At 38.2% G+C, this 20,843-nt stretch overlaps 1 protein-coding gene across 1 annotated transcript in view; it reads left to right on the top strand.

The window, feature by feature from the left end:
- notch1b (notch receptor 1b) overlaps positions 1–20,843 on the top strand; it is a 49,137-nt gene that overhangs the window by 6,986 nt on the left and 21,308 nt on the right. Inside the window, exons 3-12 of the mRNA XM_079814793.1 lie at positions 8,856–9,118; positions 9,223–9,561; positions 13,558–13,680; positions 13,835–14,068; positions 14,736–14,891; positions 15,068–15,253; positions 15,536–15,649; positions 18,369–18,482; positions 18,878–19,111; positions 19,208–19,318. Coding sequence (XP_079670919.1) covers positions 8,856–9,118; positions 9,223–9,561; positions 13,558–13,680; positions 13,835–14,068; positions 14,736–14,891; positions 15,068–15,253; positions 15,536–15,649; positions 18,369–18,482; positions 18,878–19,111; positions 19,208–19,318 — 1,874 coding nt within the window. The remainder of the gene's footprint in view (positions 1–8,855; positions 9,119–9,222; positions 9,562–13,557; positions 13,681–13,834; positions 14,069–14,735; positions 14,892–15,067; positions 15,254–15,535; positions 15,650–18,368; positions 18,483–18,877; positions 19,112–19,207; positions 19,319–20,843) is intronic.

Genomic DNA, 20,843 nt, shown 5'->3' with positions numbered 1-20,843 from the left:
ATCTCTCATCAAGAGCTAGGGCAGACATCAAGATTTTCTGTCAATAAACGATGGAGTTTTTGTAAAAGTGTGCAAAAATCTTATCAACTTCATACGGAATCATACGGGAGTAATATGGATCAATATTTTATGTTATAAAATATGCATTTACAGTAAGGTGCTTTTGTGTCCTTTTTGGATAAAAGAAAATGACTTTATAGAGAATAATCCTAACATTGGAGTATTCCCACTACAAAAATTGCCTCAAATAAAAAACATTTAACCAAGAATTCATGTAAATGCTTTTAATTTTGTACCCTCAGGCCTTGTTTTGATCCATTTAGAGTTGTCAAAAGTACCAGTACTTTAGCACAAATTAAGTACTACAAATTATAAGAATTATTTAATATTATTTTTAAATGCTAATAAATTTGTAAATGTAATTAAATGAATACTAATATGGTGTAACCTTAAATATGTGATGATAAATTTTTGCTGTACTGGTAGTACCAAGTATATTCGGTACTCTCTTAATAGGGGTGTGAATCGTCCCTGGTCTCCGATTCAATTCGATTACGATTATCACATTAACGATTCAATTCGATTCGATATCCCGATGCATGGCGATGTGTTGCATTCTCAATTTTCATTAGTCAAGTCACCTTTATTTATATAGCGCTTTTTTACAATGCAGATTGTTTCGAAGCAGCTTCACAGTGTTAAACAGGAAAATAATGCAACAGATTTTGATTCTGCTGTACAACCGCTCTGGAGAAAACAGTGATGTCATCCAGCTCAGTTCAGTTCTCATATAGTGTCAATGCGGGCAGATCAGTAATATAGTTGAATATTTAGTGTACCCAACTAAGCGAGCCAAAAGCCAAAGGCAAAAGAGGCGACGGTGGCAAGGAACTAGGGATGAAACGATTACCGGTTTCACGATAAACCACGATAAAATTAAGTGACGGTTAGTAATATCGTATAAAATTGTATTATCATTAAAACCGTGTGTGATTATCATGATTGTGAAAACTCGCGGTAAATCTTGTCCAGTCAGCGTCAGTCTGGCACAACGCACCGCTGTTTTTTGAATGAGAAGAAATGGCAGATGGCAGACAGCGCCGGGAGATTTTTCAGACTTCTAAAAGGACCAAATCTGAGGCGTTGTCATATTTTGGCTTTTACAAAAGTCCTGAGGGAAACTTACTCGAAGATGGTCACCCTGTCTGCAGAACATGCCAGAAGAAAGCCGTTGTAAAAGGGGGAACACTTCAAAACTACGAACGCAAGGCAAGTGGACTTTGACCTCAATACCAAAACCACGTCTGGGAAATAACGTGAAGTGAACCAACACATTCAGACAACACTAGGGTGACATTTTAGGGATAATAATCAGGGCGTGACATTAACAACCGCCATGTCTTATAATCAGAGGCGTTCAGATTAGCCAGAGTTTTGTTCAGAGCGCGCTCTCACTCGCTGAAATCTGCACTCAAAGCGGAGATAAACGTGCGATGTATGCAGGAGATTCATTCATCATACAGTGGTTGACTGTTTTTGTTCTATTTCAGCAGTGAAAATGGTTTTAAACAAACACAGCAGAACCACAGCGCATCTGATATGACTGGCATAACGCTGGCGAATTTAGGGACTAAATGTTACATACAACATTGGTAACGTTATACACGTTTCAAACTTCACTAGTATTTGAAGAGAATGACAGTCATAAAACTGACTGTAAAGTGTTCATCTAGGTGTATGATGCACACATTTTGATATTTAATAAAATAAACTGTCAAATCATATGGAAATATGGATATGCATTATTTCACTAGGATACTGTTTGGGCTCTTACACAAAATAGGCTAGATTTAAATGCATCATTGCTGAACACTGATGAGAATATTGCTTGAGAATATATTTACAGAGATAATATTAGAGATTATATTTACGACAAATAATTATTATTTATGCGTTGCTATTGAAGACGGCCATTATAAGGAAGGAAATCCCACAGAATAGAATCTAATAATAATATCTGATAATATCGATAACCGTGATAATTTGGGTCACTATAATCGTGATGTTAAATTTCCATACCGTTTCATCCCTACAAGGAACCAAAACTCCATCAGGTGACATATTGAAGGAAAAAACCTTGGGAGAAACCAGGCTCAGTCGGGATGCCAGTTCTTCTCTGGCCAACGAACAAACAGTGTATGATTATGATTCAGGCAAACATTACAAGTCAGAAGTCATTCGGAACATTCAGAAAAGTTGTCCAGTTCCATCTGGTTGAAGACCAGTGGAATGAGTGGAATTTTTCCTCAGTGACACTGTCTGATGCAGTATTGTAGTAGACGGCTGCATAGTTATAATTTTCACACTAATATTATCAATTTTGCACAAAGAAGTTCATAAAGTCATTACTGCTGTGCTGTTTGGAAACGTCAGAAGTTGAAGCTTTATTTCTTGTTAATTTAGCCACTGTATCAAATAAATACCTATGGTTGTGTCTGTTTTCATCTAAGAGAGTCGAAAAATAAGCAGATCTAGCCGTTTTTAAGGCCTCTCTGTACGCAATCATGCTCTCTTTCCACAAAATGCGGAAAACCATTTGTTTTCTTCGAGCTGCGCTCCATTTTTCTGCATTATTCTGCAATATGACTGCACATGTATTTTTCTCAATGAGCTGGAAGAAAACAAAAGGTTTTCCGCATTTTGTGGAAAGAGAGCATGATTGCGTACAGAAAGGCCTTGAAAACGGCTAGATCTGCTTATTTTTCGATTTTCGATTCGTATTTATTTGATACAGTGGCTAAATTATCAAGATATAAAGCTTCAACTTCTGACGTTTCCAAACAGCACAGCAAGTCAGAAGTCATACATGAATTATTTTATCTGCTCCAAGAAAGTACTCTTCATGCACGCACATGCAGCGTCTCACACACACACACACACGCATGCAGCCTCGCACACACAAACACGTGCTCACGCACACACACGCTGTAAATGTTTAAATAGTGAATGCATTTTTATTACTCGCTTTTGTGTTTCACCTCCCTCCGCCATTTTCAATAGTGTGAGAAGCGCGTATGTGACGAATTATGTCAGAGGCTATAATCGCTTATGGTCTATTATTGGGAACGTGGACATTTCTGCAACGGTTAATTTCAACATCCCTATTCCCTACCTCTTATAGGCACTGCTTTCAAAAACTTCAAAGGTCTCTATGTATGTACAACATATTTTTGAAGCGCTGGTCAGTGCAGCCAATATCAGAAATATCTGTTGAGCGTGTGAATGCAATGGCCAATCTGAGTTTTTGCAGGTGTGGAGATCTCAGTGAGCAGGCGCTGAACGTAGCCTAAGCGCTTGACAGCTTCGGTGATTAAAGGGAGCACTCTTTGCTCGCTTTCTGTTACAATTTGAATAAAAGTTAGTTTTTCACGCAGCTCAGTACACAGCAAATTTCTGGATTTACAACTATATTTTATTGTGCGATTGAATCCGAAATGGATTCACAGTGATGTAACCATAGCAACAGATGGGTCAACACAATCTGATACTGTATGTCAAAATATGCATTTAATTAATAATTAATTTCTGAGGTAATCACTAGAACTTAACTTGTATTAAACCTGGAACATGATGTTCAAACAACACAATGCTGTTTTAGACATTCATTCATTGTCTTTATAGCCAATATTTACAGTGTTCTTGTTTCTTTCCTGGAGTTCAACCATGAAAGGGCTTACAAGTTAGACTTTAACTTTTTGTTGTGAGAGACAACCCCCTTTACTTTGTGACCTTTCAATGGCAGATGGCAGATTGGAGCGCAGTGGGTGGAAACCCCCTGTGTTTCATCTGGCCGAGGGTCAGGTGTCAACAAAACATCTGCTCTGGCCTGGTCGAGCATTGCAGCACTTGTAAAACACTGTTGTCATGGGCTACCGGTGGCCACAGAATGAATCCCATCATAGTGAAGGTAGAATAACAGTATGGGGTCATTCTCTGGTCACAGAATCATACACGAATTAGGGCTGTTTACAGAACCTGTGATTTATTTTGATGGGCTTTTTCTGTCTGAGTTGGATGGAGATTTGTAAACAGAGAGATTTTCACCTAGGTTTTAAAGTTTTAATATGCATAATTGTAAACCTTATTTTCATCAAAATGCACTGATTGTGTTTTATAGAAAACAAGCAAAACAACAACTAAAAACAAAACAAATGTCCTGTTTGGGGAAGAGATTTGAGAATGTACACTTTTAATCACCACATGTTATATTTTTAGCAATCATACATCATACACAACTATATGCTGTTGATTACCAATGAAAATCATTTGGATGTGTCAGTTTGTTAAAACGAACGTGAAAATTATTCAGTGGAGGAACGTCTATGGAGCAAAAAAAATTGCTTTAAAAGTTTTCAAAACTAGTAAATAAGGGCCAAACAGACCGGCCTCAGAGTTTTTGTCCTCTGTAATGTATTTATCTTAGTAGGCTACTCTTTTGTGGCCTTATGTTACTTTAAGTAGCTTGATTGCTAATGTGACAAGCCTTTGCCAAGTTAAAGAGCAAACTGGCAGGGTTTCCTACTGAGGTCCTCAGTGTACTCACGTAATTCCCTAATGTGTGCTTTACTAGCAGGAGCCAGCACTGACTAAGTGCCCTATGTATTTACCCCTCCAGAAGCGAGACTGTTTGCCAGGACGGGCAGGTCTAGTAGACTTTCAAAGGTGGTGTGATTTTCCGCAGGGTGCCGTTAAGTGCGGCTGCCAGGACTCTCCATTGAGGAGTGCTGTCAGGGATGGGGACACAGAATGGGGCAGAATTTTTTATGTAAACGGTTACATTCCAGCAAGGCCACAGACTCCTCCCCTCAGGCAATGCAAAAATCCTTTAAACCAGGTTCATATTCTTTCTTTCAGAAAGCTTGTGAGTCAAAGGTCTATCCATCATGGAATCCTACTAGACTTGTTTTGGGAAATACAACTGAAGAACAGACAAATTTGGGCTTTTAGTGAGCTAGTCAGACTGATGTGTACTATGGAGAGTTGTCTTTATTCCACACAACAGAAAATATTGTATGTGCTAAGTTTTTAATTCTGAGAAAAAGTGTATTTAACTATTCATTTCCATACTTAGTATTAATTACCATACGTAAGGCAATCAACAACTCCTGTCTGAACACCTTAAATAGTGTGGCTATTATAAAATTATGATTTTCATCAAACATAATGATAAATAATGTGATAAATGAAGATAAACTGCTAGAAACTGCATAGCAACACACACAAAAAAAAAACACAGAACAGTGCCCCGGCAACACCCTAGCAACATGGAAGTGACTTTAGCATGGCCGCAACTTGCACTTTCTTTAGGCAATGTACAAATCAAGTTCCTCTACTGTATCAAGTTATATTGTGCAATAAATAATTACAGGTTGTTATATGGTCCATCCCAAATATTTTGCAGATAATTGGTTATTTTGAACTTACCAGCATCAGATGATTAATGGTTATGTGATAGTAACCCCTTTTGACAGTGCCAGTATCTACTGATAACTTTGTCAGTGGATAAAACACTTTTTTTTCTCAAATAATTTGCATTTAATTTTAGTAAATATTAGGGATGCACTGATATTGACATTCTGGTCGATACCAATAATTATTTTCTGGATTATGGATGAAAAATATCCACTATTAAAATTTGTATCTATTTTGTGTAATATTCAATATTTATCAATGAATCCTGAAGAAATGTATCACGGTTCCACAAAAATCAACTGTAAACTTTGTCAACATTGATAATAATCGATGTTTCTTGAGCACAAATCATCATATTAGAATGATTTCTGAAGGATCATGTGACTGAAGACTGGAGAAATTATGCTGAAAATTCAGCTTTTTTGTTGGCAATAACACATAAATAAATACATTTTAAAATATATTAAAATAGACAACAGTTATTTTAAATAGTAATAATATTTTACAATATTACTGTTTTTTCTGTATTTGAATTCAAATAAATGCAGCCTCAGTGAGCATAAGAGACTTTAAAAAAACTGGAAAAAATCTTACCCTGCAAACTTTTGAACAGTAGAGTATATATTTTACATAATATAAAAATATAATAATGTAGTGTGCAAATAGATATTGACACTGGCCATTGAAGAACCCATAAAGCTTAGAAACTTTTAGAAACTTAAAGCCCAGCGCTGAGGTGTGTGATTCAATAATGACCTCATCATCCAGATATACCAGGAACTGCTGGAGATTGGAGGCGAAGGCAGGAGGTAGTGAAAGGCATACGTGGAGGAGTGCGACTACAGCAGCTCTAGCCCAGCCAAGTAGGAAGGAAGTGAAGAGGAGGCTGGAAGATTAAAAAGGGAGGCCATGATGAGAACAAGAGGAATAGAGAGGTGACCAAGGCAAGGGATGGGATGGAAGGGAGGGGAAAGAAGAGGAGGTTTAACAGCTGAATGCTCACTCAGAAGGGTTAGAGGCATCCAGACTGCGGTCAACTCCGCTCTGAAAGGCGGCAGGAACAATGGGCCTTCTCATGGAGCCTGTCTGCTCTGCTCTGTGGTGGGCAAACCATTCAACTGCCTGCTGCCTTGGCCCTCTTATTCTCTTTGGGAAAGTGTGGGGGGAGTTTATGAGTAGGGAGTCGGGTGCGCTGTGACCAGCAGCTGCCGCTCCCTCATTAGCATGCGCACCTGCTCCCTGAGGCCTTTTTGGAAGGCCGACACAGGCCCTCGTTGCATTATTCCAGCTCAGTACAGATCATAACTGCACACAGCGATGTGTTGTCTGGGTTAAATCAGCCACATTTTTCTGTATTAGATCTCAAATTCTTCAGTGCACTATTTTACGAATCGGTCATTTTGCCATTATTTTGTTTTGCCAAGATGCTGTTAGGAAGGATGGGGAAGTCCAACTATATTTTCTAAATGCATGTTATTCATTTTATTGTGAATGATTCATCCATGCATGGATATGTTTATTTATTTTTAATTTTTTTCAATCAACATGTCTTAACTCTTATCTTTCAGTGAACCAACTACTGACGTAGTGAACAAACTGCTGACGTATGCAGGACTTCTCCAATCATTTAGTCAGTCAATCTCACATTCAGATCTGCCTCCATCCAATCAACAACCATTGGTTGAGTAGAGTTCTTTTTTGTTGATTATATGGAGGAAAATATGGAATATGGAAGATCTGTTGCTACTTCCATTTCATTACAACTTTAAGGGCACAGCAACAAAAAACAGACCGGTTCATTCTCAGGGTCAGAGAGAGGGTCGAAAATAGTAACTTTTTTGCCCAAAAACTTTTGACCAGCTTAATAAATGGACTGCAATACAGATGCAAATGTATGACCCTTTACATATAATTGTAATATCGTGTAAAACCTAAACAAAAAACAAACCTCCAGAATGACCATGGGACAATGAGAGGAAAGGTAGCATTGTGGGCAGCAGTGCAGTTCCCACCACGCACTTAATGGTTTTGTCCTGCCTGGTTCTCAGTCCCCTGTGTTTTCTTTTCTTGGTTGAAGTTATTGGCCATCCTAATCCTGGGAGAGACACAGTAAAAACACTCACCCCACCGAGGGGGGCCCTGTTTGGATCAGAGAACAGTGCATTGGGAATGTGTTGAGATATTCCGGCTGCCCCCCGAGGCCAAAAACATGGCCTAGGTATTCCAGAGGCTCTGGATGGGTTTAGATTTTCGCAAAAGGTTATTTCAGCATAGTCATGTCAAGGGAGGGCCCCTTTTGTGTCGCTGAGTAAAATTGCCAAAGATTACTTTCAAGCCAACCCAGGAAAAACCTGTTATGAAGTCTGTACGGTTCTTTTACAACGTTTTCGTTGTGCCGTCTCCGTATTCCCAAGGTCCTGATTGATGCTGTGGAGACTCTCTACTGTAGAAGAATAGCAGGCATTGAGGTGGAGGAAGACAGCTTTGAAGTCCTGATAATGTTAGCCCTGGGTTCAAAGACCCTTGTATAGTCACTGCCTTGTCTTTGGAGTGAATGAATTCAGATTCATTCAGAAAGGCTGAGGTGCTCGATTTTCTCCTAAGAGCCGCTGATGGATGGCTGACTTTCATAAATCCATTTGAAACAAGATTAGACTTGTGAACCAGAATCCAAATCTGTGAGAGAACTTTAATCATTCAGAAAAGCACTATCATTTTCCTTTCTTTTAAACAGCCAGATGTTTGATCTGAATTCAATGCAAATTACAATAAAATAAATATGTATTTCTTACACTTACTGCTAAAACTAACATCAATCATTATTAATACTACAAGTGAATGTATACAGTAATAATGAGCAAGCACAATTAAATATTCAACACTGTCTGATTTAAAACAACAACTAAAATGTCCAATTCCAGTAATTATATGACAGTTCAGGGGTGCACTAAGTAATTAAAAGCCAGCAAAACTGAATTCCTTAGAGGTCCTGTTTATGCATTACACTGTGCTGCTTTTCCATTGTTTTTCTATATAAACATGCGCTAGATGGACATGTTTGAATGTTGCACTCTAAAAGAAGTTCAGCTTTTAAACACGTCTCTAGTTTTTTCCATCCCTCTACCCTGTGTTTCAAGTTTTTTCATGCAAAAACATACTCTGTTTGAATGGCCCCTTTAAGCTGTTTTGTGTAATAATTTTGATGTTAAAATGTTATCCCAGCTTACTATGCAACAATTAGCAAGCTGTTTCTAGGTAGTCTAAAAGGATTTGCAATACAGCCCTATGACCTATGAAAGTAGCCTCATGACCAAGAAGCTCAAATCATATACTGAGTGCATTTCAAACTAATTGTTAATTAATTATTGCTTTCCACTGTGCAGGTGTCAAGATCCGTATGCTGGCTCAGCGTGCCAGTTACGCAACCCTTGCTTCCACTCCCCATGCAGAAATGGCGGCGTGTGCCATTTGATTACTTCTGCCAACAAGGTGGACTTTGTCTGCAACTGCAGCCTGGGCTACACGGACCGACTGTGCCTCACTCCCACCAATAATGTGTGCCTTAGCGCCCCGTGCCGAAACGGAGGCACGTGTGAACTCACCAGCATCTACAATTACAAGTGTAAATGCCCACCAGGCTGGTCAGGTAAGACCACAATCCAGTTTAAAATGTGGCATTTGAGAAGTATGAACTAAAATCTCAAAGCCATGCAGAGCATTTTCTGACTTTAAAACACTCTTATTCACTAGGTAAAATCTGCCAGCAAGCGGATCCTTGTGCCTCAAATCCTTGTGCCAACGGCGGTCAGTGTAGTCCCTTTGATTTTGACTACCTCTGCCACTGCACACCCTTCTTCTCAGGACAAACCTGCAAACAAGACGTCAACGAATGCGCCCAGAGTCCCTCTCCTTGCAAGAACGGTGGTGTGTGTGAGAATGAGGTCGGCACGTATCGCTGCAACTGCCCTGCTGAGTACACCGGAAAACACTGCGAGACCCTCTATCAGCCCTGTAACCCCTCACCATGCTACCACGGGGGCACCTGCGTACAGAAGGGAGAGACGAGCTACGAGTGCTCCTGTTTGCCAGGTAGGCATCCTTCATTCTTTCATAACCATTACCATTAGTTACAAGTGTCAGTATTGAACTAATCATGCTACATATCGTCGCTGCCCAATGAAACTCACGTATGTCCAAAACGCTTACTTTTCAGGAAGTGAAAAAAAACACTATTTCAAAAGCAGTTGAATGTAGCGTTGTCATACTTGGTACGGCATCTTTACATGTAACCATATTCTTGCCAGTGTAATGATATAATCCACATTTGACCAAAATTGAGTTTAAATGGACATACGTGCATATTTTACAGTAACGGTGGTCGATGCGCGTTCTTCCGATCATTAATTAGAATGGCCAAGTCGCGTTTCATATTGACAGAGGAATACGTGCTGGACATTCTCAGCCTCTGGCAAGCGGTGATCGCAGTATGAGTGAGGCATGTTCTAGTGACAGTCATGACAGTAGCATTACAGGCTATAATTTGATCAGTTTGACTAAGAAAAAAAAGGCTGAATCTTATCATTGAGACCGAGTTTATTTACATACTAGCAAGCAAACTAATCTGTGAAGAACTAGATTAGAACTAAACTGTGGAGAGCTTCAATGTCGTACTTTCGGCTATCCAGTGCTGAGCTTTGATGAAACAACTTCACGAGCGCTGACATAGAGCGGATTATTGAGCTGAGCGTCACACCGCTCTGCTCCATTCATTACAGACTCGTTCTCTTCAGAACCCAAAACGACATGTAGCTTTTGGTCATGCTATACAGCTACTTTCTGGATAAAGTAGTTAGCTACTGGAAAAGCTACACTGTTTTAAAAGTAACTGAGCTACTGAAAAATGTAGTTGAGCTAGTGTCGCAACTTGTATCTCGCTACTGCCCAGCACTGGCTGTATGGCAGTGCACTTGATATGAGACTTGGATGACTCGTGGTCTTTTATTGCCTCTAATTTAAGGTTAGTTGTTCCTCTAACGAACAAATTGTTTGCATTTTCTGACGACGCGTAGGTTCAACAGTAGTCGCGTTTCCATTAGCCTACAGATTTGCCCAAAACTTTATATTTTCTAAATGTCGATAAACAATTGAGAAATGACAGTGTTTCCATTAACCAATGTTATGTGACTAAAACTCGTGATAAGTCATTCCAAAAATTATGCCACGTATGTTGTTAGGTTTATGTATATCCCAGCCACCGCACTAGCCATTATTTTAAATGGAAGGAGATATAGGCATGTTATTCAAGCATTAATTAAAATGAAAAGAGCGAAATGTTTGAATTTGCATGGTAGTAACTGAGTTTTTTTTTTTACCATTGCGTTATTTCGTTTGTTGGAAATATGAACTGAATTTAGAAATGCGTTTAAAATGTAATACTTTGCGTTTAATAAACAAAATACATTTTTGAAATGAAGACAGCGTTTGGAGTGGAGTGCATGCATGGAGTCCACGAACTTTGTTGGTATTGTGAGTGTACACAAATAAAAGAAGACAGTTTACTGTTTATAATTATTTCTTGAACTTATCTGTATGCTTAAAAATTATAGAGTAGCTATTGTGAGTTGTTTCCACTGCCATAAAGGAAAGAATCCATCAGAATGCGTCGGCACCTCCGTCGGACAGAGGGTTAAAGAAACCATAGCCTATTTAATTTCATAGTTAGGCTGTTTAAATATTAGCCTATAATATTATTTTTTTAATTTCATATGTTGATTATGAAAAGTGAGCAGCAAGAGTAAGATGCTGACTCTGCTGCGGGCCTCTTAACACTGGGGATATGTCACCACATTTTTTTTAACTAATATTTTCTTTTCGTCTGTACCTCAGCTCATATAAATATATATACTGTATATATTTGGGGTGTAACGGTTCAAATTACTCACAGTTCGTTTTTATCACGGTTTTAGTCATGGTTTCGATACGGTTCGGTATGTGCTATGTTCATGGAAATTGGCAAATAAAAATAAAGAAAATAAGAAAAAATAATCAAACTACAATTTTTTGTGTGTGAATTTTTCCATTCAAGTGCAAGATTTGAAAGAGAACTCAATATTTGCGCGCTATCTGCGACACACCGTAGGCGCGCTTCAGGGGTTCTACATTGAATAAGAAGTGCATAGATAACTAGCCCACAAGTTGAAATTCCTCGATATTATTTCCTCAATTAACAACACCATGAATCACCATTAATATATTTTGACTATTTGATATATTGCCTGGGTCTAATGCTTATGTGATTATGTATTTACCGGACTTGTTCTAACATATACCCTATCCTGGCTTAACATCTGTTTACCATGCTAACAATCCAAAGACATGATGTCTTAAATACCCCTCATGATTATGGGCTATATGGCTTGAATCTTGAATCTTTTTAATCATGATGAGGGCTTTAACTGACATTAGTTACATAACAAATTAGTTCATTAAACCACGAATCAATGGCAGCCTCTTAACTTTGATCACTCAGAGGAAATCCACTCAGCTTATTTTGACTCACAAGTGTCCTGTTGACAACATCTGTTCCAGAGTCAAGACAAATGATATCGGCCTTTTATCTGGGTCAACATTGAAGGTAGAGATTTTGGATGAGCTCAGTGAGTTTACAATAACAACGCAGTATCTGTGTTTCCCACAACTTTGGAACATGGGATAGGCTACATTTTCCAGCATGCCCTTCTCTCAGCCATTTAAACCCAGTCTAGTCATAGTATCTGCACTCCCACTGCAGCTCTGTGTGTGTGAGTGTGTGTGAATAGGCCGGCAGGAAAATATTTGCGCTTATCGTGAGGAAATGTCTGAACGACAACATCCTTATGCTGGTGTCCCTAGGTTAGAGTCAGCGTTGGGAGAATGAGTATGTGTGTGTGTGCTCGTCTCCTGTTACTACTTTGGAACTCGTATCATGTCAGACAACATAACCTAAACCTCAGCAGTGGGGAAACATCACTAAAGTCATTTCTTCCTTTTTTATTCCATGTATTCATGGGCTTTGAAGGAAGAATTAATTTGATATAATGTGATCAGTTATGAAATATATCCTAACTGAACATTTTGGAGTTAAATCGTAGGAAATTGTGGTTAAGAGTCGGTTAAGTCATTGTCGTTGGTGCCTCTAACAGAACCCTGGTACTGCCAGTTTTCTCCGAAAAGGAAGACTGTTGACCGCAACAACAGTAACGACTGTTTTCGAATGTAATAGGGAGTTTCACAACATTTTATCCCTCTGTTTATACTGGGAAACAATCAAATTTTCATGTTTGTGTTAAAGGATCTGTGCTGTGCAATCTGATATAAATATTTAGTTCTTTGCGAGGCAAAGTGAATTCTGTCAGCAAACAGTTGCTCAAATATTTATCCATGTCTAGTATATTTGAATTTGTAGGTTATGTGTTCAGTGCGGATTTTTTCACGTGTTTTGGATTATACTGTGAACAGCAAAAATCAGTGACATTCTGAAAAATTCAAATCTGGACTTTCATATGTGAAAAAAAATCGTTCGGTAAGATTTTTAAAATGTTTTTGAAAGAAGCCTCTTATGCTCAGCAAGGCTGCATTTATTTAATAAAAAAACAGTATTTATAAAAAAAAAAAAAAAGTAATATTGTGAAATATTATTTCTGTTTTGGGGTGAATGACTTCATTTTAAGGTGTCCTGAATTATACATTTAGTATATTACAATAAGAATAGGGTTTGGTTTAGGGTTAGTTTCATGTAATTATGCATTTATTACTGTTATTACGACAGTAAGTACATGTAACATGTAACAAGGACACTGTAAAATAAAGTGTTACCACTGTTTAATATTACAATGTATTTTAAAATGGAATTTATTCTTGTGATGGCAAAGCTGAATTTTCAGCATCAAATACTCCAGTCTTCAGTGTCACATGATCCTTCAGAAATCATTGTAATATGCTGATTTGCTGCTCAAAAATATGGGCATGTAAACAGTCTTGTCCCTTCTGGCATTTGAAACTAGATTTTTAAGAAATTTTTTGATGAAATCGCTTCTTTCTTTCCAGGCTTTAGTGGTCAGAACTGCGAGGAGAACATTGATGACTGTCCAGACCATCGCTGCCTTAACGGAGGAACCTGTGTGGATGGAGTGAACACCTACAATTGCCAATGCAAGCCAGAGTGGACAGGTACCAACAGCCAACTCAAACCTACACTTCAATTACAGTTACACACAAAAACATTTTTTAATAAACAAGGCTAACAAGGCTTCATTGGGTAAAATCTCTTTTTATTGGCTTTTGGTTGTATTTTGCAGTGAATTTAACAGCTATCATTTCTCAGGTCAGTTCTGTACCGAAGACGTCAACGAGTGTGATTTGATGCCCAATTCCTGCCAGAACGGTGGTACATGCTTGAACACGCAGGGTGGATACAACTGTGTGTGTGTGAACGGCTGGACAGGGGATGACTGCAGCGAGAACATCGATGACTGTGCAGATGCTGCCTGCCACGCAGGAGCCACATGTCATGATCGGGTGGCCTCTTTCCTCTGTGAATGTCCTCATGGGCGCACAGGTGTGCATAGTTTTTTTTCACATGCAACTGAATCATGGTTTGAGGCACTCATTTCTTATATTAGAGCATTAGCTTTGTGAATGCTTTGAGAAAAAACACTGAAGATTATTTAAAGGGATAGTTTACCCAAAAATGAAAATTCTGTCATCATTTACTCACCCTCAAATTGTTACAAACCTGTATGAATTTCTTTCTTCACATAAGAATAGATATTTTGTAGAGTATGGATAATCAAACCATTGGCTCCATTGATTTCCATAGTATGGGAAAAAAAAACAATACTATGGAAGTCGATGGTGCCCCATAACTCTTAGGTTACAGACATTCTTCAAAATATGTTCATAGAAATTCATACAGGTTTGGAACAATTTTCAATCATCATTTTTGGGTGAACTATCCTTTTAAAGACCCCATTTTTAGTTTAATTAACCACTTATTTTCCATTGAAACAGGAAGTTAAGATGGGACATATCAATCTGTTTCTTTTTTAAACTGCTAAAGTAGTCAGTTAGTCAGTCTGCACACTTGCACAAAGATGATGAAAAAGTTAACAGCCATGGACTATGTGGCAAAACATTGTTAAAACCTGTCATGCTGTTTAAATAGGAGACATTCACTAATTTGTATTGTCATAAATTCCTGTACAAGCTAATTCTCAATGTCTCAGGTCTGCTGTGTCACCTGGATGATGCTTGCATTAGTAACCCATGTCAGAAAGGCTCCAACTGTGACACCAATCCAGTTAACGGCAAGGCCATCTGTACCTGTCCTCTGGGTTACGTTGGCCCAGCCTGTGATCAAGATGTTGACGAATGCGCACTGGGTGAGTAATGGCTTCTTTAAAAAATGCACTTGAATAAAATTAACACTTGAACAACACAACAACCACCCAGAACACCCTAGCAAACACATAGCAACATGCTATGATGCACTTTGAACACCCTGACAACCTGAATGTATTAGAGATGGAATGATGTACATTCTGTGTCTCTCTTTTAGGTGCAAACCCTTGTGAACATGCTGGAAAGTGTATAAACACAAAAGGTTCCTTCCAGTGTAAATGCCTGCAGGGATATGTGGGAGCTCGATGTGAGCTGGACATAAACGAGTGCATGTCCAACCCATGCCAGAATGATGCTACCTGTTTGGATCAAATTGGAGGCTTCCATTGCATCTGTATGCCAGGTAACCCAAAAGACCTGCTGCATTTGGTTTAGGACACAGCCTACAGTATATTTAAATGCTCACTATATATTACCTCATAATGGTGATGTCATTACCTCACATGACCAACCTGTGATCCAATAAATAGCTTATTTTGGCTGTAGCTCTAATGATACTGATGCCTGTCTACATAAAGCTGATATATTCTGTTAATTATAGACAAAATAAACACTAATAGCATCGCTAAGACAGGCTGAATTCTCTTGCTAAATCTGAAGCTTATTCCCCTATGCTAATTGGCAGGGTACGAGGGAGTCTTCTGCCAGATCAATACTGATGAGTGCGCCAGCATGCCCTGCCTCAACAATGGGAAGTGCATCGACAAGATCAACAACTACCAATGCGAGTGCCCCACAGGTGAGCATGCAGGGGTCAATCACCTCCCAGGACAGAACAGAGAGGAGAACACTAATCCCTGCCCTGAGGCAGGCTTACACAGCCAGGGCTAAAATGCTCCAAATAATCCATAAGAAAGCTTCTAGAAAGTTAGAATTTTTAGACAGTTTTTGCTTGAATAAGTTGATGTACAGTACTGTGCACTGTCTTAGGCACAGTATTTTTTTTATCTTTTTCTGTAGTGTGTTAGTAGGAAATATCAGTTTACTGTACATTGCCAAACATTCCTTTTGCCATTAATTGTTATAATCCAGTGAGATTTTTTATGCCCAAGGAGTCTGACAACAGCCTGTATGCTCCACACAGAGATCTGATCTCACCATCATCGAGTCCATCTGGGATTACATGAAGAAACAGAAAAAACTGAGACAGACTAAATCCAGAAGAACAAATTACATGTATTTACAAGCGAGCGTCAACCTTCCGGTGTCTCTCTTGATGCCAACATGGAAGTGATTTAAACTGCAATTCATCGACTGGCCGCTAGAGACAGGCTCCAAAAGGGAGTCAAGGACACTACGTTCCTATTTGTTTACAGTCTATGGAAGTAACCTACCTGCAAAGCTACCTGAAATACTATGTGCAAGTGTACCTAGTACAAAAAAAACTGTTTTAAATGCAAAGGGTGGTCATTCCAAATATTGATTTGATTTAGTTAATAAGTTAATTGAAAGATAAAATCTATTTATCACACTATGTTTGAAAGCATACTCACAGCATTTTAAGTGCTTAAAACTTTTCACAGTACTGTAGCTTTGCAGGCAGGTTTCTTCAACCATCTTGGAGAAGTTGCTGCAGTTCTTCTGTATTTAGTCTGTCTCAGTTTTTTGACGATGAGATCAGATCTCTGTGTGGAGCATACTTGCTGTTGTCAGACTCATTGTGCATACACAAATCTCACTGGATTATTACAATTAATGGTAAAAGGAATGTTTGGAAATGTAAACTGATATTTCCTACTGACACACTACAGAAAAATATATTTTTTGCTCCTATAATAACTAATACTAACGTGCCTAAGACTTTTGCACAGTACTGCATTTAATATATGCATTGCAAAAATACTTGGCATTTATGGTGTTCATAAGTCTGTCAGTTTAAAATTTTAATTGTCCTGAAATTAATGGAGTCAGATATAAAACTGTGAATATAAAATATATTTGTTATGTAAAAATTTTAATATAAATATTTATACATTTATATTTTTATGTTAATTTAATTTTAAATATACAATTTGGAAAAAAATATTTAAAATGTTTATTAAACTCTTAAAATTAAAATTTAATTTAATTTTAATTTAATTAATTTAAAAATTCTAAATATTTTAATGTTTTCTTTAAATTAATGATTCAATTTAATTAATTATTCCATGACTACATATTAAAATGTTTTGAAAGGTGTTCACTGTAGATATCTAACTTTTATTATTATTATACTTTACTTTGATCCTTTGTCCAGCTCCGATGATGTGAAATTAATTTAGTTAAAAATCTAAGGTTTGTGAAAAAGGCTTTTCTTGTAGGAAAACAGTACATTTAGGATGCTGAGGAATTCATGAATAAATAAAAGAGGGTAGAGCGGAGGTACATGATGAGGTTGTGTAAGGAAAGGGCCCTAAGGGGACTATAACCATCAAGAGTGGTGTAGAGGAGTTTGGAAGGCAGTAAACTGAAGAAGTGGAAGCTAGGCCTCTTTTCTGTTTCAGATGGAAATCAGAACTCCTTTTCAGCATGCGGCGCAGGGATCCCTTTCAGTAGTTTACACACTGAATCCATAGCAACTACAATGGGTGCTTTTTGTAATGTGGCATTTTAGCGGTTTAGAAGAAATTCCTGTTTTTCTGAAGATGCATGAGAAAGACCTTGATTACAGATGCCAGGGGGTCTCTGGAAATGGCATGAGCAAGTTAAGAATTTGTTATCAGCATTATCACTATTATTAAACCAAGATGTGTAATTACATTTCTAAATGTGATCAGATTTATGATTTTAACCAGGCATACCATAAAGAAGCCTAAAAAATAAGAACCTTAAGAACTGCATTGCAACAATTTGCTTTTAAAAAAAGTGTTATTGTTGAAGAACTTTAGTCTCAAACTGTGATGTATGTCCCATAAGTCTCTGCACTGATGGATTTGTAGCCCTTAATGTGTTCAGACTGTATATTTGAACAGCAGACGTCTTTAGCGAGGGATTAAAATAACTGAGGGAGAAAGCACAAATGTTGGGGGTTCCTGAGCGGCAGGGTTGCTGAATAGCATGAGGTCAGGGGTTGCGTGGGGCTCTTTTGGTGAGACAGACTCAGAGAGGGGGCAAGGGCTGGATGGGAGAATGCACATTGTGATGGAAAACTTCTATGGGACAAAGGAGGCAACCGGCATGGCTTGGCGTTTCACTGAATAGACAGTTCCTCTTTGTCTGGTGCCCTTGGTCAGGAGGCCTTGGAAGGTTTTTACCGCCATTTTACCCCCTTCTCCCCCTCTCATCGTGATGGTTTGTTGAAAAGCAGCTTGAAAACACGAGAGAAAGAGAGAGAGGGGTAAAGCTTGCTGCCGTGCATTAATGAACACTGGCTTAGTTGTATAGACAAGTGTGGAGGAATGAAGTCCAATGAGGAATGAGTCCAACCCAGAGGAATGATTTTAATGACCCCCTACTCTTTCCTCTTACCTCCCTCTCAGGATTCTCGGGTAGCCAATGCCAGTTTGACATCGACGAGTGCGCTAGCACCCCCTGTAAAAATGGGGCCAAGTGTATTGATGGGCCCAACATGTACACCTGCCAGTGCTCTGAAGGTATGAAGACACAATCTGCTTGTTTCAGTTTTTAAAGCCTGAAAAAGTCATGAAAAATATTAAATACATCATGGAAGAGTTGCATTTCTGCTCTAAAATATTTATTTGGCTATAAATGGCTCTAAAAGTCATGAAAGCTGTCACTGGAGCAGTACCAATATATAATATTTAGGTACTAATATGTTCTAAAATGTACCTTTACGGTACTAATATGCACCTTTTAAGGTTTAACATGGTATAAAGATGTGCCTTTTTAAAAGGTACCATCCCAGTGACAGCTTCTGTATCTTTTTTTTTTCTTCTGAAAATCTGGAAAACTTGGAAGCTCCAGGGCCAGAATATGAGAAAACACTGTGTTATAATACATTTAATAAATTAATCTGTTTTCTTTTTAGGTTACACAGGGCAGCACTGTGAGACAGATGTAGATGAGTGTCTATCCAACCCATGTCACTATGGCACCTGTAAAGATGGCTTGGCTTCCTTCACCTGTTCCTGCCGCACAGGTTTCACGGGTCGTCTGTGTGAGATCAACATTAATGAGTGTCTCAGTCAGCCATGCCAAAATGGAGGCACCTGCCAGGACCGTGAGAATGCCTACTTGTGCATCTGCCCAAAAGGAACCGCAGGTGCCACTTTTTACTGTAACGGCCAAAAATGAGTAAATTCCTGCCTGTGAAATGCTCTTCTGGTCATTTACTTTAATTATATTGTGTTTTTAACAGGTGCTAACTGCGAGGTTAACTTAGATGACTGTCAGAGCAATCCCTGTGATTATGGAAGGTGCATCGACAAGATAAATGGTTACGAGTGTGCCTGTGAACCAGGATACACAGGTGAGTGGTCACAGATCATGTACACAAATAAATGGCAACTGTGCTAAAATATAAAAATAGTAATAACATGTAAAATGAGATTTTAATCGAATAGTTACCAAACTTTGAAAATGCGTTCATTATTTACTCATTCCAAACCTGTATTCTGTTATTTATCTTTGAAACATAAACGGTATCTTCTATACAACAATAGCTCATAGTGGCCATGGCCTGTCAAACTTCAGAAAGGACTATAAAATATAAAGTCAAGTGTGACTGAAATTATTTGAAATTATTCAATGATAATTATCACGTCAACTGCAGCTCTAAAAGATTTCAAAGACTTGGAGAAGCAAGCTAAAATGGCATGGTTTCTTCAGCAAATGCATTTTTATCTAACTTTTGATTCTGTTAACTAACGTTTAGGTTTAGTGTAGGGTTTAGTGTAGATGATACTTTGTTTTTAAACCAATAGAGCTTTAACCTTTTAGCATCACTTACGGGATGTTTTGTGTGTGTGTGTGTGTGTGTGTGTGTGTGTGTGTGTTTGTGTTCTATTTGATGTATTGTAAAACACATCAATTATTCCTATTACCAGGTAGATATCACCCCCAGGTTAGGTGCAGTCACCTGAATCACTCATTCACCTGTCCAGAAAAGTTTAGACTTTATGGATTCAGACACTATACCAACTACTAACACTACACTATAAAAAAATAAATCTGTAAAATAACGGAAAAAGTACTGGCAGCTTATTACCTGGACATTATCCAGTAATTTTACGGATAGTTTCGTTAACCCTAACATAATTAATACAGTACATTGTGCCCTATTTTTTAGAGTGATACTAAGGTTAATGTTAGGGTTAAGGGTTAGTATTTGTTTCAGTGTTATGTAAGCAATCAACATGAGCAGTGAAATCTTTAGAATCAGGTGGGGTATGTGCTTAACTGGGTAACAAAAAAAAACATTTAAACCACTAGAATAAGAAGCAAAAGAAGAAAAAAAGTCAGGGTGGCTGCCCACAGTTTTTCAGTCAACCATCAATGCCTTTTTACATGTTTGGGTTTGCTGACAACTGATTGGCTGACATGTCTTGGGAGGGCAGGGCTCTGGAGGGAGGGTGTGTGGTCAAGCAAAAGATAGCAAATGAAAAAGCAAATTTAGTCTTTTGTACTCTAATTTTTTATTTTGTTTGATTGTACTCCCACGTGTCCCCTCTAGAATTTCATAAGAGATCTAAACAATGTCTCAAACTGTGCTCTGATTTGCCAAGTTACCAAAGAGATTTCAGTATTAACTCAAACATCAAATTCTCCCAAGACCCAATTATCTGAGCTATTAGCTATTAGCATCTATTGCATAACTTTAAACTGCATGTCAACATATGTCTTATTTTTGTCTTTTAGTAGATAAATCTTGGACAAATACTGTTGATACTTAAATGAAACATACTCTACTAAGTCTTCTGAGCTTTGGAAAAGCCACTGTGTATGTGGTGAAAAAGCAGGCTAGGTGGTATACTGAGCCCAGGTCTTTATCAGTG

Source organism: Gobio gobio (assembly GCF_949357685.1).
Source record: "Gobio gobio genome assembly, chromosome: 4".
Lineage (NCBI taxonomy): Eukaryota > Metazoa > Chordata > Actinopteri > Cypriniformes > Gobionidae > Gobio > Gobio gobio.
This window is presented reverse-complemented; position numbering and strand designations above follow the sequence as displayed.